Raw genomic sequence first — 17,976 nt, 5'->3', positions numbered from 1 at the left:
ACTAGGGCAGTCTGTCTGCAAGACCAGCAAGACCAGATGGGGTTGGAGACCCCATCAGTATCGGCTTTCCCTTCTGTCTCATCCGTGTCCCACGTGATTGAGCTCAAACCACTTCGGCACCGTTCTTAACTCTCTGAGCATAGAGGAGGGAAGCATGTGGTCCCGAATGTGCCCGGTACATGCCCTCCGATGAGGGACTTTTTGTGCACATTATCATTGCCTTGGAGCCTGGGGTTCATCACGTGGGGTAGGCGCGATGTGCAGCGTGGGGTTGTCAGGCCCTCTCTGTGGACCGGGTAACTGACCCTCAGAGGGCAGAAGTGAGCAGCCCCTGTGCAGAGCTGGACCTGAGCCCAGGCCTGTCCCACCAACACCCCCCCCCACCGCACCTCTGAGGGGCCCCCCTCCGCCACCCCCATCTTCGCCATGTGTCAGCCAGTGCCCTTCCTCATGGAACAGGTTTTGGGTCAGTGCCCTGATCCTGGGGCTGGAGGAGTCCCATCCTGCTGAGAAAAGGCAGGGGGCCAGTTGTCCCCCACCTGGTTTTCTTATGCAGGTGGCCTAAGTAGGACTACAGGAAGTGTAGCTCACCCCCCAGTAAGGGGCTTGGGCCTGGGTAAGAAATGAAGCTGTGGCCCCTGCCTGCTTCTGGCCAGGCAGGTGGATTTTGCACTTGGGGGCATTTTGGTGATGGTTAAAAGATACTTCATTCTGAGGAATGAAGCATATTTTTGAGCAGGACTCTAATCAGTAACCAGAAATAGCCAAGCCACATTGTCTCTGAGTCGTCTGACTCCATGTGCCGTAACCAGTCCAGCTGGGTGGTGCCTGGGGCCCTCTTCTCTCTCCTATGGTCACAGACACGCTGGAGAGTCTCATCAGACCCATTTCCACAGTTAATATTTAATTCTGCAGCCCCAAACACGTGCTGCTGAAGAGAGCAATTCTGAGCTCCCAAAATACTAGGTGAAGCATGCAGGTGAGCCCAGCAGAGGCCCCTCATTCGTGGAGTGCCCTGTCCTCCCTGGACCCTCCCTATGTCCCCTATGGTGGCCACATTAATGCCCACCATTCGGGGCACCACTGAGCGAAGTGAGGAACCAGAGTGGGCCAGAGCAGATGCCCTCTGTATTTGTAAGGGCAAGTAAACAAAACGTATTTTATTTGCTTTGCTGCCCATCACTTCAGACCTTGGGCAGAGGAAGGTGTTTTTAGCAATGGTGGGATTATCTCCTCTGTCAGAATAGGTTGTGCACAGCCGGTGAGATGATGGGTGTATCCACGGACTGATTTTCAAAACAACGGCACTACCCGAATGAGAGAGATGGTGGTTTCCTCTGTGGGCTCCGAGCTCCTGGCTCTGGCCCGCTGCCCCTAGGAGGGTCATGGAGGGTATGCCGACGGGAGAGGCCCGGCAGTCTCATGAGGACAGCAGCTGTTGTGCAGCTGTGTCCTGCCGAGGTGGGACACCGAGGCAAAGGCGGCCCAGCACGCCTCCCAGGGGACACCTTAAGCCTGCCTGGCTGGGGCTGCCTGTCTCTTCTACCTGCACTGGGCAGGGCCAGCCAAGGGCTCAGCCCAGTCTTCTCACACTTTTAGATTAGATCTCTCCCAGAACCTGGTTCCTGCCACTTCCTGTGATCCCCAGGAAGCCTGGGAGGCTTGCCCCGGCACCTTTCCAGTATAGGAATTGGGGGTGTGGGGTTTTGCTGGGGCATGAGAAATGCCTGGGATCTTAGGAACAGGGATGAAGAGCCCTTGCTCCTGCCTTGCAAACTGTCAGGCCCCCACGTATGTCTGTAGGGCCAGCACCCTTGAGGGTGGACCTGTTCCCAGGGGACCTCTGGCCTGTGCTTGGGGGCCCAGAATTCGGACTGACCTCCCTGGCCCTGTGTCCCATTAAGCCACAAACTTGGGATCTCTTGTCATTGCTCAGGCTATGCATGAGCCTCCGTTTCGAGGCACTTCTAATGGTGCTCTTTTCTGGTTTTGCCTTCGGTGCTACAGAAGCTGGGGCTTCCCCAAAGAAAGATTTTGCTTCTAACCTAGTTGAGCTGATAGCAAGTCACTCCCCTTAAAGCAGGAATAAGCATGGGAGCACCAGCAAGATGCCAGGCACCACAGAAACACTTGGGATACCTGCAGGGAGAGAAGAGCAGCAGCAGGTGTTCCCAGGAGTCAAGAACAACACTGTGTTCTTGACCTGAAATGCTGTGTTCCCCACAGTGTGTGTACTGGGCCGGAGCATCCAGTCAGAAGAGCTGCCCTCCAGAGCCTTGAGCTCCGCCTCATGAGAACAGGCCCCAGGTTTACAAGAATCCAGCTTGCCCTTAACTAAAAATATCCCTGAGTGAGGCAGCTTCTCCATCCTCCCAAAGTTCTGAGACCTTACCCGCTAATGCTTTTCCTTGGACATATGGTTTGCTTCCTCTGGGGCCCCCAGCTGAGTGTCCAGGGGCCACCCTGAGCCCCCGGGGCCCTACAGAACGCCGGTTTCACAGCCACAGCTGTGCTTTGCTTCTCAGCCCACCGGAGATCCTCCTTCAACTTCGAGTGCCTGCGGCGGCAGAGCAGCCAGGAGGAAGTCCCGCCGTCCCCCGCCGTGCCCCGCCGCACAGCCCTGCCTCTGCACCTGATGCAGCAACAGGTGAGCCGGCCCACCTGGCCTGGACCCCACAGGCTTGGGGGCAGCCGGTGCAGCGACCGCCCTTGGGACACCCCCCTCCCGGCTGCTAGTAGCAGGAGGGAAGAAAAGAGCCTTCACAGACACTCCAGTTCAGTCCAAATCGACGTGGTCACGAGCCCCATTTCGCAGATGAGCAAATATCAGGGGGAGGGCTGGTGACATGCCTGAGCTCCACAGGAGGACCAGTTGACCTAGGAGCCCAAGGCTGCCAGCTTCCAAAGCTGGGCCCTGGCCGTGGTGCACACTGTGTTCTCTCCAGGGCCTGGTATAGTCCCTGATACATGGAGTGGTGCCCGCTTGCCTGGTCCTGAACCGTCAGTGCTGCCCTTTATTTGCTCAAAGACGTTCTTCCTTCATTAAGACACATCTGTAGAGACCTTTGCAGGCAGGGTGCTGGCATCGTGGGTGGGTGAGCCTCCAACCCTGCCCTCAAGGGGAGAGTGTGATCCAGGGAGAACGACCCGGCCACAGTGAGGCAGCTGGACAGGAGGGAGCCCGGGGCCTAGAGAGGTGGTGGGGCTGCAGCCCTCTCACCAGGGCTTTGCTTCAAAGGCAAGAATAAGGCACTTTTTCTTTCTGCAAAAGAGCATGTCAGAGATGTGGTCCACTGCGTCCGTGTGTCAGGGGCTGGAGGGCATGGGGGGAGCCCCAGCCGTGAGCGTGCAGAGCCGGCTTCTGCCCAGCTCACTTAGCGCCGGTGTCCTGAGCGCGTGAGCACTAGCTTCCATTTCAGGTGTTCTCTGTTCAGGTCTCTCCGCCAACTTCTTTCTTGTCTGCATCAGTTTTTATGTTACTTTTTATTCATGTCCTGCTTTATTGTGGAAGGACAAAGCATGGGAAGGCCCAGCCATCAAATGCCATGAACCAAGTAGGCCTGGACGTCTCGGGGGACACGTGCGTGCGAACACCCCTCCCTCTGCTGTTGCACCCCCCACCCAGGGCCAGATCCCTGTGTGCACTGCCTCCCTCGGGTGGCTGTGGCTTCTGATTGTGGCCCTCCATGCAGAGAGGGAGCGCCGAGGTGGCTGCCCGGGGGCAACTGGAGGCAGGGGAAGCAGCTGGCGCCCAGAGCTCCAGAGCAGCCCGGGTACTGGCTGGTGTGGTGAACTGCACTGGGGCGGAGAGAACAGTGTTGCTTCTGAGGGCTGGGAATGACTCGTTTGCCCCACATGTCCTTCTGTATTTAAACAGAGAGTGAACTGGGTGGTGTGTTCATGCAGCCCAGGGAGAATGTCTTCTCTGATTCTCCACTGCTTGGCCACAATTTCATGAATTAGCAGCTGATGCCTCCTTAGGAACAGGCATGAGAAGTTCATTATGGATTCGGGGAAATGGAAAACAATCTGCCAGGAAGCCAGATTTTACTACCTGTGTCCTTTTCACATCCTTGTCTTTTATCCGCGGCCACCCCAGTGCAGCAGTGCCTCCTGCTTGCTGTGCCTGGGGAGCCCTCGGGCCCGCCCCTGAGGATCTCTGGCCCCGCCTCCTCTCTTCTCTCCCCAGATCATGGCAGTTGCAGGCCTGGATTCCAGTAAAGCCCAGAAGTACTCGCCAAGCCACTCAACCCGGTCATGGGCCACCCCCCCGGCGACCCCTCCATACCGGGACTGGACGCCATGCTATGCACCCCTGATCCAGGTGGAGCGACCAGAGGCCCTGGACCAGGTCAATGGCAGCCTGCCATCCCTGCACCGGAGCTCATGGTACACGGACGAGCCTGGCATCTCGTACCGAACATTCACACCAGCCAGCCTGACCGTCCCCAGCAGCTTCCGCAACAAGAACAGTGACAAGCAGAGGAGTGCAGACAGCCTGGTGGAGGCGGTGAGTATGCCACGGACAGGCAGGCTCCAGGGCACAGAAGAGGGGGGCAGGCCAGTGCCGTGGTGGTTCTGGGGATGGGGTGAGGCTTAGGAGTCAAGCTGGGTCCCTCTCCCTCTGGATCACGCCCATTCCTCGGAAGCAAAGATGGTACGTATAGCATGAGTATAAGAATACCACCACTGCCCGTTCTAATGGAGCTGGACCTAGGATGACAGGTGCCAGGCCTGCAGATAGACCTACCTCCTACTGAAACCTTTTCCCTAGTGGGGCTCCCTCTTGTTGGGCGATACGTAGTGTTCGAATTCCATGACTTTCCAAGCCATTCACATTTAACTGTCACATGTGAGGTCTAGCAAACAGGACTGGCAGAGTCCCCAGAGCACATCCTGTGGTTAGTGCCTGAGGGGACTCCTCTGTCATTTTCCCGGCAGAGCCTTATAAAGCATTCATGCCATCAATCCTCTATCCCGCACAGGTCCTGATATCTGAAGGCTTAGGACAGTATGCAAGGGACCCAAAATTTGTATCGGCAACAAAACACGAAATAGCCGATGCCTGTGACCTGACCATCGATGAGATGGAGAGTGCAGCCAGCAACCTGCTCAACGGGACTGTGCATCCCCGGGCTAACGGGGGCATGGGCCCCGTCTCCCACCGGCAGGACTATGAGCTCCAGGACTTTGGGCCGGGCTACAGTGATGAAGAGCCCGACCCCGGAAGAGATGAGGAGGACCTGGCAGATGAAATGATCTGCATCACCACCCTGTAGCCCCCAGGGAGGGGCAGACTGGCTCTGGCCTCAGGTGGGACGCCGGAGGGCCAGGGAAAAAGTGCCTCGTAGTTAGGAAAGGTTAGGCACTAGTGTGGAGTCTGTATTCAATTAGACTTTTGTACAAGTGATATCATGCCTCATGGAAGCCATAAACCTGGTAGGGGATAGCCGTGTACCCATGCCCAGCCCCAGCTGTGGGAAGCAACAGGTTGAGCCCTCCAGGGGAGGACCCGTGAGGAGGTGGGATAAGCCCTGCCCACTTTTCCAGCACGCCCCTGGGGCTTTCACCTGTGCCCACCCACCAGCTGGCACAGTGGGGAAGGTCAAGGTGATGACGATCACCACACCTGTGTCATTACCTCAGCCATCGGTCTAGCATATCAGACATTCACTGGGCCCAGCATATCCATTTTTAAACCTTTTCCCCCCAAATACACTGCTTCCTGGTTTCTGTCTAGCTGTTTGGAAATACAGTGTGTGAATCAGGACCTACCTACCAGCCGTCATCTGGAGAGGGGAGCAGGACCTTATACACAAGGTTTTCTGTTATGTGACCCCGGTTTACAAGAGAGTGTCACTCAGTCGGTTTCTGACTGTCAGCTCAAGGGCAACTGTAAACTGGAATAATCATGCACTCGCAACCAGGTAAACTTAGATACGCTAGTTTGTTTAAAAATTATAGATTACTGTACATGACTTGTAAAATACTATAATTTGTATTTGTAAAGAGATGGTCTATATTTTGTAATTATTGTACCGTATTTGAACTGCAGCAATATCCATGGGTCCTAATAATTGTAGTTCCCCACTGAAATTTAGAAATGATTAGCATTTTTACTTGGGCTGTACAGAAGTAGAAGAAACAGCCAATTCTCATTTATTCCGTGAAAATCTTCTGGGGATGAAATTTTAAGTTCAAAAGAACTCGGGACTATAGAGATTTTTTTCTAAAAATATTTTGAGTCACTCTAAATCTACCTTTACACGAGATATACCAGATGATGATTTACAGCCTTTGCTTCGGGCAGGAGTTCCGGGATTTGATAGCGTACCTTTGGTCCACCATGGGTCGCGGCGGTCTTTGACTTTACTGAGCCTCCGATAAGCTCATCCTGTCGGTCGAGCTGGTTACTCTGACCCTGTGGCATTCACAGCTGCACCTCTGCTGCCCCCACAAGACCTCTTTTGCATCTCTGGTGTAGAAATGATGGCACAGGTGGATGGAGTTCCTCTGCTCTTGCTCCCTGAGGATCGCTGCTGGTCCTTGTCCTGAACAGGGGTGCTGGGAGGGGGCGCAGAGGGGCAAAGCGATGATCTGCAGGATTAGAACGCTGGGTCTGTCCGGGTCGTATTGTTGCCTTTTTACACAACACTGCTGTACTGTGTGTTCTCCTTGAGGGCTTTTATATGCAACTGAATGAGGGCTGAAGTTTTCATTAGAACGTACTCACACTCCGGTTGTACTGCCTGATGAAAACCCACTTTTGGACCACGAGACCCACCAAGGCTTCCTTTTCTGTTCAAGGAATCATGCCGACTTTGTCAAGTTACCTTGGCAGGGATTCCCTGCGGTCAAAAAAAAAAAAACAACAAAAAAAACAATTATCAGTTTTTGGTTTAAAATTTTTAAATATTACCTAGACAACCTGTTAATATTTTGGGTTTGTTTTCCATTTTTTTTTTTTTTTTGTAAATAACAATACTTTGTTATGAAGACCTTACAAACCTCTTCTTAAGACATTCTTACTCCAGATCCAGGCAAAAACACTTCAAGGTTTGTAAATGACTATTTCCTGACATAAATTTTTTTTAATTAAAGTGCAAAATGTTCTTCAGAATAAAACCGTGTAATAATTTTTATCGTATGAGGGAGCGCTCACTGCGAAGAGCCGCTGTGGGCCCGTGAGCTCTGCAGAAGGCGGGGGCGGGGGGCAGTCGTGAGGGCAGGCCTGGGAAGGTGTAACTGCTATCCTCACGGCTCCCTCCTTGATGCCCACGGTCACTCAGCACTGGCTACAGAGAGCACTGTTCCTCCTAAAGGGCTAAGCCATCGTCCCCATCACCTCTGCTGGGCACTGTTCTCGCTGTGTGGCTTCTCAGCAGCAGCCCTACCGGGATGGGGTTTTCTGGTGCAGGCCGCCATCTCTCCCCATCAGGACTCACAAACTAGCCTGCGGATTGACTGCACCAGTCCTAATAGGCCTGTGTTAAGTCTGGTCCGACCCCCCATCTACCATGAAATTGTTCTTTGAAAGAAGTTTGAAGTTACCGAACCATGTGGCGGTGGTGGCGTGTACCCTTTGCTTCGGGGAAGTTTTAAGATGCAATGTTTCTTCTTTTCGGCCCCCTCCCCCTAAAAAAGGTCATTTTGTTGTATCCCCAGGAATAGTGGATTTGGTTTTGTGTTTTTCCTACCACAAATGGAAAGGGCAGCTCCGCTTGAACTTCCAAGCAGCAGGAACCTCATTAACAGCTATTTCTCCTATTTCTATCCAGGCAGCTGGACCAGATGGGGCTTTGTGGCTCTATTCCCACATTTTGGAGCCTGCCAGAGGCCAGGAAGCTTCTCGGTACACAGTGTGGGCTTTACTTGCCTCACTGCTGACCCCATGTCTGTGAAAGGAACCAGGCACTCTACTTCAAATTGTTTCTATGTTATGGTGTTCAGTGTCTTTGCCGGTTGTGTTTCCTCACCAAGGTTTCCCCTGTTGTGATCGGCTGCAGGTTTGTTCTAAAAACTGGTCAGCGACAGAGCTCCAGCTCCTTCCCTGACTCAGAAACAGACACCACCGAGGCTTGCCTGTGTTGACAGTTTTTATTTCTCCAAAAGGATATATATGCCTTCTTTCCTGGGGACGTGAGAGGGCAGGAGGATGGGGAGCAGGCCCGGGCTCCCTGCCTCCCAACGCGGGAGCACCAGCTGAGAGTGGCCTCGCAGGCACCCTGTGGGGACGGCGGCAGGAGAGGACCTGGGAGGCTGCCCGGCTCCCAAGACAAGGCTGGTGGAGAGAGCACGCTTTTTCTTCTGGTTTAAGAAAAAAGGACGTAGGTATTAGAGCTGATGTTAAGTTGGTGGAAACAGGAAACAGCCTTTGTGGGGAGGAACAGGGTTTGGCTGGAGATGAGGCTCTTTTGAGTTTATGGAAATGAGGATTCCCACAGTTGGCCCTGGAAGCAGAAAGGCGGTGCATCCAGGTGCCAGGATCTGGCTTCCAGGACCTGCCTTCCAGGACCTGCCATTTCCTGGTTCTGAGCCGCAGAACAGGCGGGCTGTTTCTCGCCTGTGCCTTCTGTCCCCGGTTGGACCAGGAAGAACCTTCTGCTCGTGCAGGAGCTGGAACTCGCAGGCTTCTTCGAAGGGATCCGCGCTCAGAGCCTGATCCAGGTACATACACGGCTCCGTTATACTTTTTCAACCATTGTTTACAGAGTACTTCCAGCTGTTAGTATCACAGGCTCTTTGCTGAGGGGCTTAAATAAACTTCCTCCCAGGACCGAGGGCTGGCCTGGTGTCTGGGTGCCCTGAGGGCTGTCCCAGTGGGCACTCTCCTCCCCTCTCTGGCTTCCTCAGCCAACAGCCCTCTTTCTGAGGTCCAGGCTCCCCTCACAGCACTGGAACCTGGAGACAGCCCGCTGCTGCGGCACGGGCCACAGTTCCCCTCTGCCAGATGGCTGCCCTTCACCTGTCAGGGCTCCAGCAAGCAGCCACCCCAAACCCAATATTCTGCCCTATGGCTGAACCCCAGCAGCACAGCATTCCGCTCTGACTTCCATGGGGCCTGGGTATGGAACACGCACTATCTTCTCTGAGACTGACTTCTGCAGGTGGAACAAGGCTCAGTGGCCTAGAGTGGGGGAGGGGCCCCGATGTCATCCGGCCGTACAGCCTGACACACCGCCTCCGACAGGTCATTCTGCTTGTGTGACGATGCAGAGACGCAGTAGCAAACCAGCACCTGTCTCAGAGACTGACACCACTGCAGCACGCGGAGAGACGGCGGAAGGGCATGGCTGGGCCACGTGGCCTACCCACACTAGAAAAGTCCACAGGTTCACGCTCAGGCCTGGGACCCCCTCCACCCACTGAACTTGCTACTCGTGCTGGCCCTCCCAGCAGGGGGGTTGGCTCCCGCACTGCCTCACTGTTCTTTCATCCCTGTAGGTGGTCGGGGCCCCGGAGGATGGTGGCTGTGGACCCCGGCTGTGGGGCAGATGGGGAACCTCTCTAGGAGAAATAAATCTCTTGGCCGACTTAGACCCTCCCTTGGAACAGACAATAAAGCAAGAGGCAGGTAAGAGGAAACCAGAGCTCCTTTAAATTTGTAAAGGAAGGAGAGGTGTAATGGCTTCCTTCTTCGCATCTTTCTGGAAGGTCTTTCTCACAAACACAAGTTATGGCTGTCCAGCCTCCAAGCTATCTCAGTCCACTCTGATCCTGGGGAAAAGCTGGAAGGCCCCCTTTCCCTCCCCTCCTTGTTCGGGGCAGGTTTCCAGAGCGCAAGTCTCTTCTCCCTTGCCGCAGATGGTGGCTTTGGAAATCTTCAGAAAAATCAATCCAAAATGCATTTAGTTGTCATTACCTACTAAGAACCGTCTGGCTAAGTCCTCTCCATTCAAAAACTGGTGACTGGATTACATTATTGAATTACAGGAAGTTTAAAGATCAAAGAACTATTTTAAATGCTACTTGTATTTGGTTTCCCCCCCGCCAAGCTCCAATCTTGGCCAATTTATTTTCATGGGATCAGGTGTATAGTGTGACTCGACTGCTTTGTCCATCAGCCTCAACTCAATCCCGGTCTGCTCCCGTGGACGGCTGCTGAATACGAATCAGCCAGCTTTGCCCACGGCGGGTCATCTCCCCAGACTGACAGGAAAGCATCCTCTTGGGCTAGCTGCTTTGGCTTGGAGCAGCGGTCTGGTCTGTCGGGTTTGCTCTAGGTTTTTAGGTTTCCCTGGTAACAGGAAAATAGTTTAAAATGCTAAATCAGGAAACCTATGGTAATAAAGAGACTCTCCAGACTCTTCTCTGAATAAGGTCCAGAAATCGGGCTGTGTTTAATAAGAACCAGAGTACTGGCGAGGTGGGCCTCAGAGTGACCCCACTGGGAAGGGGACACGAGAAGCAGAAGAGAAAGAAGCCTGTGTTTCTTCAGGCAGGCAGCTTTCTCTCTGAACAGAGATGCTGGAGGCTTAGGCACAGGCCTCAGCAGCTGGCGGCCTGAGGCAGATGCCTCCCGTGGCGTCCAGCCTGCACCTAGCCTCTGCGCACAGCACCCTGCTCCCAGAGTGGCTTGCCTTAATTAAGAGGGAGGCCTGGGAGAGAACTACTTCCTTTAAATCTGAGCAGGACCCAGGGTTGCAGAGTGCGGTGGAGTAGAAGATAAGGCCGTGGCTGGAGTTAGCCATCCTCCTCCACTGGCCAGCCCCCCTTCCCCAGTCCCTTTTACTGCCCCTTTGGGAGGTTGGGGGGCAGCCTGCAGAAAAGTGCTGGGGAAAAGGAACCTGCTTCGCTGCCTGATACTGGTCTCCCAGCCTAAGAAATGTCACATTCTCAGTCACTGAACTGTAATTAACATTCTAGACAGTTTCAGGAAAGGGCACGGGGACAGGGGCTGTGCTGACCCTCTTGGCTTGGCAGGAGGCTTCTTGGGCAGGGACCATCTCAGCGCTGGGTGGCCAGGGTCCCAGGCTTGTAGACAGGGACGTCCTTGTCCCAGAGTGCAGGCTGCCCCCTGATGATGTCTGCTGCTTTCTCTGCGATCATGATGGTAGGGGCGTTCAGGTTGCCACTGACCACGCTGGGCATGATGGAAGCGTCGACCACCCTGAGGTTCTGCACCCCAAGCACCCTGGTCTGTGGATCCACCACGGCCATGGGATCAGAGGGCTGGCCCATCTTGCAGGTGCAGGAGGGGTGGTAGGCGCTGTCGGCCTTCGCCCTCACGAAGGCATCGATCTCCTCATCTGACTGCACGTTGCTTCCCGGCTGGAGCTCCTTCCCCCGGAATGGCGCCAGGGCTTTCTGGGCAAAAATTTCTCTGGTCAGCTTCACACACTGTCGGAAGTCGTGAATGTCGGTTTCTGTCAATGAGAAGAGGTAGGTGAGGCGGCGACTCCTATCAGAGGATTCTGAACTCGGAGAGGCTCGGAGAGGCTCAGTAAGCTGCCCGAGGGGACACAGGTCAGTGCCTACCGCCCTCTGATCCCACGGCCATGGTGGAAAACGTCAGGGACACAGAGCCACCGGGTGGTTTGTCACCAATTCCTGGCCAGTTTTACTGCCACCAAGCAGAGTCCCCCAGTGGCAAACAGGCAGCATCCTCAGTGGATAGAGCCTGCCTCTTGCCATCGTGGCTGTGCACACACCGCGAGTCATTACTGAACGATAGGGAGCACTCCTTTGCGCTGTGGGCAGGAGCAGGCCCCGGAATGCAAGCTCCTTTTCCAGGAGGGTGCTCAAAGCAGCAGCAGCACAACTGCTCTGTGGGCTCTACGCATACAGCCATATCTCCTTGCATCTTCGGGTAGACTGTTCTGAAAGCTGCAGCGCTCCCCTGCTGTGTCAAAGGACATCCCAAGGTTACTTCAAGTGACCCAGGGCACAGACACAGCAGTGTGTGCAAGTGGACAGCCCAGAGGGAGGGGGGCAGAGGGCGACTTGTGTCTCAGGGGTAAGATTCAGAGACCAAGGCGAACCCCATAAAGGCATTCATTCATTCGTTGAATGAATGGCCTGGCAAGCAGAGGCCTGAGGGAGACCAAGAGGGTGGTGAATTACCTGTTGTCAAGTAGTTGGGCTGAATCACAGGGTGGTCCTGGGGGTTGGCACTTCTCAGTTTAAGCCATCCCACACTCGTGCCCCGCATGGTCCCCACGTGCACCTAGAAGAACCAGAGGGAGCAGGACCTCCTTCAACCTCCCGACTTGGCAGCTTAGGCCCCGGGATTTCCTGTGGTATGGGGCTCCACATCCAAAGCCCATTAAGGGCAGACGCTTTTATCATCTGTCTGCGTCTTACCTCTACCCCCCTTCCAAAAGTGATTACAAAAACACCTCCCTCAATCACTTCTGCTTCCTGGCTTTCTACCTGATGGTCTTCAACTTTTAAGAGCTGGAAACCCCAGGCTGCTGGCCACTTCTGTCCATTTCCAGCAGTCTGGATCCCTAAAGCATCTGCCCTGAGCTGGGGCAGGGCTCACCTTTCCACCTACCACGTGGACTGCCTCACACCATTCCTGGCATGGCCTCGGGAAGATTGCAGGCTCCTCCTCTCCCTTCCCCACTAGGACCCACTGAGCAGCTGGCGGGCAGAACACAAGCTCCTGTGGCTCCCGTCCGAGGGCCCTGCTGCAGTAAGGAGACTGCTGCCCGCTCACCTGGTAAGCCTCCTGCTGGGTGGGGACCCGGCCATGGTCTATCACTTGGGACGGCAGGAAATGGAACTGGATGTCCGGGTGAGGGACCCCAGGCCGGCTCCGGATGAACCCACCTGTTTCCAGGTGCGCCGTGGCCCCATCCCCTGAGGACCAGAAGAGGACGAGGTAGCTGAGTGAATCAGGGCGGGACAGGTGGGCTGGCCTCCCCTCTCCTTGACCCTCCTCTGGGCCCTGTCCTGGCACCGGGACTGAGTGCTCAGCGCTGGCATCTCTCCCTCAGGTGGGTGAGCCCAGCACCACAGGTTCCAGTATCCGCTCACGCCAAGGGGCTTTGGCTTTGCCCTCCCCCAGACTCCTCCACCACCAACACCTGTGAGGCCTGGTGTCACTGGAATCTCCAACTTCTTCTGACCTGGCTCCACCCCGACAGGCTGTTCTTTCCCCGAAGGCCTAAGTCAGACATTCCCGCTGCCCCTGCCCCTTCCTCCTTGCGCCACATCTGGCCCTCAGAAAGCCTCCCTGACTTTGGCTCACAAATCTACTGGGATCCATCTACCCGGCAGCAGCACCCCACCCCTCCCTCGGTCCCAACTCAGACCCTCCTCACAGGCAGCTGCCCGGGCATCCCTGCGGTGCCCCCACCTGCCCTCAAGATTCCAGCATCTTCATCGCACCCTGCTCCCTCCTCCATGTGCTGCAGTCTCCCTGCCTCTCAGCCTCCACTTCACTGACGCCCGGATCGTAGAACTTAAGCACGTTCACGCGGTCTCTTTCCACAGATCCCAGCAGCGTGTAAGCTCCCTGGGGGCACCTGCCTTCCCGACACAGCACAGAGCACCTAGGAGTGTGTGAGAAACCCACGCTGAGGGGGGGTCTCCAAGCACCACTTCCTGGCCTGGCCAGTACGCTGGACTCTGGGAACTGGTGAGAAATGGATGCTGACTGTGCCTTTTCTCCTGGCTCCTTGGACCCCAGATGGTGTCTGGCGCACAAGGCCACCCTGTCCATATGTAAGGAAGAGGGGCACCTGGGCTCTGAGAAATCTGACCCAGGACTGGCCCTGGGCTGCTGCATCTGGTCCTCACGACAGCCTGCCAGACAGGTCTCTGTATCCCCATTTTGCAGATGGGAAAGCTGAGGCAAAGGGCAGAACTAAGCTTGAAATAAGTAACTTGAGACCAGAGCTGCCTCTCACAGCACCGTAGGGAGGAGGCCACGCTGTCCCTAGACCAGCACACTCACCTGTGAACTTCCAGAGCCACTCCAGACCAATCCGGACTTTCCTCAAGGGCTTCTGCGCCGAGTGCAGGGTGATGGGGCGGGTGCAGGCCTGCTGGATGTACACCTCCAGGTGGTCTTGCAGGTTCTGGCCCACCCCTGGAATGGGAGCGAGGGGCTAGGGAGAATGGCTTCTCAGGGTGGCTTACCTGCCACCAGCCTCTCAACATCCCCTGTTTTTGAAAAGTCCCCTCACCCCCATCCATTTATCTGCCAAGCCAGCTCCTGCTCCTTCCCTGGGTCTCAGCTTAAAAGGTCATCTCCAGGGACTCCATCCCTATGCTCAAAGCCAATCTCAGCTTTTCGGGCAGCCAAAGCCACCTGCCCTTGTCACTCACTTCCAGGGCAGCCTCTGGAACCGTCCCGATGCCATCCTGCCAGGGAGCTCCCTCCCCAAGGGCAGGCCTGGGCATTCAGCAGGCGCCACCTGTACCCCTGGCCGGGGGAAGGAGGGGATCCAGCCTTGCCGAGCCGGGCAGACACTGTGTGAGCTCATCTGAGCACGAGTGGACGCAGGGCAGGCCACTATCCCAGCATTCTGACGGACCTCTCACTAGGAACCCTCTGCGCAAAAAAGGTCATTTCTGGGGAGGTTGGGTTCTAAGAGAGGTGAGAGGCCCTAATGGGTATCAAAGACTGTAAGTGCAATTTTAGGCCCGTGATAATTGTCTCAGCATGAAAAGCATGCCCCAGAGCACCCAGCCAGCATTTTTAACATGAGGGCTGCTGGACTTAAAACCAAGACCCAGACCCCTATCACCGCAGGGCTGCCCTGGGGACAGAGCCGCCTGGCCCAGCGGGCTTTTTAGGCCATGCTCCCTGGTGGAGGGGCAGAACCTCCCAGGGGCACAGGAGGGCCAAGGAGTAGGGGGGAACGACAGAAAGACTTGGGGTCTTTGGGGGGGATAGGGGTGTCCACTGAGGCTCATGGGAAGAACTGATGCCCCCACCCCACTCCACGCTAACGAACTCCACTAAGCCCTTTTTTCTTAGTAGGGGCCCCTGTGAGGAGCGGGGAGAAGGGAACCCACCGGGCAGGTGGCACACCACCGGGATGCCCAGCTTGCGGAGGTCATCCGCGTTGCCGACGCCTGAGAGCATGAGCAGCTGTGGAGAGTTGATGGCACCCCCGCTCAGAATCACCTCCGCGCCGGCGTAAACCTGGAAGATGCACAGGTCAGAGTTCCCGCAAAACCAGGCAGCACCCCGAGAACGTGGCCTCGGAGCCCAGTCCCACACCAAGGATGCTCAGCAGGCCACTCTAGGAGAGCCCTGGGCAGGCGCAGCTCTGCCATGACCCGTCCTGTGACAGCCAGGCCGTCACGATGGTCTTAAAACACCAGAGCACGGAGTTTCAGTGACCAGTGACACCCGTGAAAGCGAGCACGCGCAGGCGGTGTGAATCCAGCAGCAGTGAGCCAGCCCTTCCCCTAGCCCAACCCTGACGCACTACGGGGCAGGAAACCGTGGTGTGCAACAGGGAGTGGGTTCACATTTGTGGTTATTACTAAGTCTTACTAAAGTCAGCCATTTCTGAAAAGGTATGGAAGGAACTGGGGGGCTGCTCTGGGAGGAGGGGCAGATGCTCACAGGGGCCGCGACAGGCTCTCTGCATGCATGTGGCTGGCCTGACAGCTCCCGGCCGGCCAGGAGGCCACCTCCCCAAGGTCCCTAGGGATCAGAGCCCGAAGCACCAGCCCCAGGGGGGACCACTCGTCCCCCTCCACGTGCGCAGCCTCGTTCTGGCAGGAACTCACTCACCCTGTGGCTCTGGCCGTTCTTGACGTACTCCACACCCACGGCGCGGGTACCCTCGAACAGCACCCTGTGCACGAGCGTCTGCGCCTCGGCTGTGAGGTTGGGGCGGCCCAGTGCCGGGTGCAGGTACGCGCACGCGGCGCTCCAGCGCTTGCCTGCAGGACAGAGCAAGGACATCGGGCACAGCTCCTGCCCCCCTTTCCAGCACCTGCACAGGGAAAGGGGCTGACCTTCCCCGAATACTGAGATCTGCCTCAGAAGGCTGAGACCACAAGTCCCCGCTGGACTGAAGTCCACATCCATTAGCGGTGGGAAAACCTATTCTGCTCTGGACAGGATGACAGACCAGGAGCAGCTAATAATGGGGTGAGAACCCTTTGGAGCCAGGCAGGAGCCCTGGATCAACCCAGGCCTTGCCTCGGTCCTGCTGTGAGCAAGGCACTGTGGTGCCCTGTGCCTCAGTTTCCTCGTCTACAAGTCTCTTCCAACTGTGGGCTCTTTGGGCAGAGCTGACTCCAAGACAACAGAGCCAGAGGCCTAGAGAACGCCCAAGAGTCTCTGTCTCCAAATCGTTTTTCCCACTGGGCCTCCTCTGAGCTCCTGTTTACCCTCACTGACCACGATGAGATCAGGAGGGATGGAGCTGTGCTGGAGTGTAGCTTCCTTTACTTTAAAAAGGGGAAGAGGCAGACCCAGGCAGCCTCAGGACAGGAGCCAGCCCTACCTTGGTGGATGGTCATGTCCATCCACCCGAAGCCTTCTTGCTGGAAGCCGTTCATGTCCTCAGTGAGCGGGTAGCCGGCCTGCTGCGCCGCCTCCAGGAAGGCGTGGTGCAGCGGGTGGTTGGTCTTGCCCCGGGACACGTGCAGGGGGCCCTGGCCGCCGCGGTACGTGCCGGCGCCCAGCTCGTGGCTCTGCGCCTTGCGGAAGTAGGGCAGGCAGTGCGCGTAGTCCCAGCCCGCGGCGCCTTCCCGCTGCCAGCGGTTGTAGTCTTCGGCGTGGCCGCGGATGTAGACCATGGCGTTGAGCGACGACGAGCCCCCCCAGACCCGGCCGCGCGGCCAGTACAGCACCCGGCCGTCGAGGCCCGGCTGCGGCTCCGTGTGGTAGCACCAGTTGTACCTGTCATCGCACAGGTTGGCCACGAGGGCCGCGGGCATGTGGATCTTCCACAAGAGCCGCTTGCTCCCCGCCAGCACGTCCTTGGGCCCGGCCTCCAGCAGCAGCACGCGCTTGTCGGGGTCCTCAGTGAGCCGCCGCGCCAGCACGCAGCCCGCGGAGCCTGCACCCACCACCACGTGACTGTATTCGTCCCCGCTCCGGGAGCCCACGCTGGCCAGTGCGCGGACGCTGGGGGGCTGCTTCCGCCCCTCGGCTCCCCAGGGTCCCAGGCGCCCTACCCTCCAGCCTCGCGGGACACGCCACATGCTTCTAGCCCAGGTCCTCGCACATCCACCAAGAGGAAAGCAATGAATCACGTTCCTAAAACAGGAAAAGCAGCTTTAGAATTTTAACTCGGCATGCACATTGCAGAACTGGCCCAAAGCAGGACTGGCTGGCAGGACCCTGCACTGGGGAACTAGGAGGAGGAAGCCCTACAGGGAGGTCCATGCCAGGACTCCTATGTACAGGGCTGGAGGCACAGGGGCTCCTCCCCAAACTTGGGAGGAGGGGTGGTCCCCAGAGAGGCTTCTCAATGACAAGTGTAGGTGAACCCAGAGGCTAGGCAAGTGTCTGGCTGCTGGAATGCAGGGGAGGTCAGGGCCTTCTGGGCTTTGCAATCAATGCTCATCCCCTACCTCATGCCAGGCACCATTTCATCTCTAGCAATACCCAGAGAACAAGACATCTGCCCTTAAAGCGGATGGTCTGGGGCCCGGGAGACAGAGGAGACATAAGTAACTGAAGGAAGGTCAAGGTGTGAGGCTCCAGGCTGCCGAGCTCAGAGCCTGTGGCCTGAGGGCCATGGAGGGAGCTAGAAGACTTTTCAGTAGGGCTGGGGAAGAGCTACAGTATTCAGAGATCTCTGTAGGGTGCTGGAGTTTGAACAACACAATGCCAATAGCTTTTGGAGCTGCCTTTCTCAACAATGTGCAAATAAATCCCAACAGTGCTCATTGCACAGGGGTGGAAAAGAACCAGTATATCCCAATCTCCTGACAAAAGCACATCTGAGAAAGCCCCACGTATAAGGTTCAGGCGCACAGGACTGACTCCACAAGAGAGAGCTGAGGAACGTCAAGACACCCCTGCCCCATCCGCCAGCCCTTCTGTGAGCC

General features: G+C 56.4%; 2 protein-coding genes and 1 long non-coding RNA gene across 16 annotated transcripts in view; 2 read left to right on the top strand and 1 right to left on the bottom strand.

Annotated features, from left to right (window-relative positions):
* The window catches only part of CACNA1D (calcium voltage-gated channel subunit alpha1 D), a 296,472-nt gene extending 289,600 nt beyond the window's left edge, over positions 1–6,872 (top strand). For all 10 annotated transcript variants that reach the window (XM_013052920.2, XM_045078797.1, XM_013052914.2 and 7 more), the window contains 3 exons: positions 2,526–2,647; positions 4,190–4,510; positions 4,986–6,872. In XM_013052920.2, the coding sequence (XP_012908374.1) occupies positions 2,526–2,647; positions 4,190–4,510; positions 4,986–5,279 (737 nt within the window). In that variant the 3' untranslated portion in view covers positions 5,280–6,872. The remainder of the gene's footprint in view (positions 1–2,525; positions 2,648–4,189; positions 4,511–4,985) is intronic.
* CHDH (choline dehydrogenase) lies at positions 6,137–17,124 on the bottom strand. The gene is made up of 8 exons (XM_004738200.3): positions 16,422–17,124; positions 15,701–15,852; positions 14,971–15,100; positions 13,904–14,038; positions 12,662–12,804; positions 12,064–12,166; positions 10,908–11,366; positions 6,137–6,848 (listed from the first exon to the last, which is right to left on the bottom strand). Exons 1-7 carry the CDS (start codon positions 17,122–17,124, stop codon positions 10,948–10,950), a joined length of 1,785 nt encoding a protein of 594 aa, XP_004738257.1. The 3' UTR covers positions 6,137–6,848; positions 10,908–10,947.
* Positions 12,162–17,976, top strand: part of LOC106005205 — a 22,048-nt gene continuing 16,233 nt past the window's right edge. Inside the window, exons 1-3 of one of the 5 annotated variants that reach the window (XR_006606377.1) lie at positions 12,162–12,664; positions 12,785–12,826; positions 12,942–15,115. This is a non-coding gene — a long non-coding RNA (uncharacterized LOC106005205). Of the gene's footprint in view, positions 12,665–12,784; positions 15,116–17,976 lie in introns of those variants that run through there. The other 4 variants (XR_006606379.1, XR_006606378.1, XR_006606376.1 and 1 more) reach the window with 4 other exon arrangements.

Source organism: Mustela putorius, unplaced genomic scaffold (assembly GCF_011764305.1).
Source record: "Mustela putorius furo isolate JIRA1106 unplaced genomic scaffold, ASM1176430v1.1 tig00000095_pilon_pilon_pilon, whole genome shotgun sequence".
Lineage (NCBI taxonomy): Eukaryota > Metazoa > Chordata > Mammalia > Carnivora > Mustelidae > Mustela > Mustela putorius.
The sequence above is the reverse complement of the archived record's forward strand: the minus strand, read 5'-3'. Positions and strand labels throughout refer to the sequence as shown.

Excerpts from the sequence above, each read along its gene's own strand:
- CHDH (XM_004738200.3), bottom strand. The coding sequence starts at position 17,124 with ATGTGGCGTGTCCCGCGAGGCTGGAGGGTAGGGCGCCTGGGACCCTGG. Across the intron at positions 15,101-15,700 it reads AGAACGGCCAGAGCCACAGG|GTTTACGCCGGCGCGGAGGT; the intron begins GTGAGTGAGTTC and ends TGCATCTTCCAG. Across the intron at positions 12,167-12,661 it reads CCCAGCAGGAGGCTTACCAG|GTGCACGTGGGGACCATGCG; the intron begins GTGAGCGGGCAG and ends TGGTTCTTCTAG.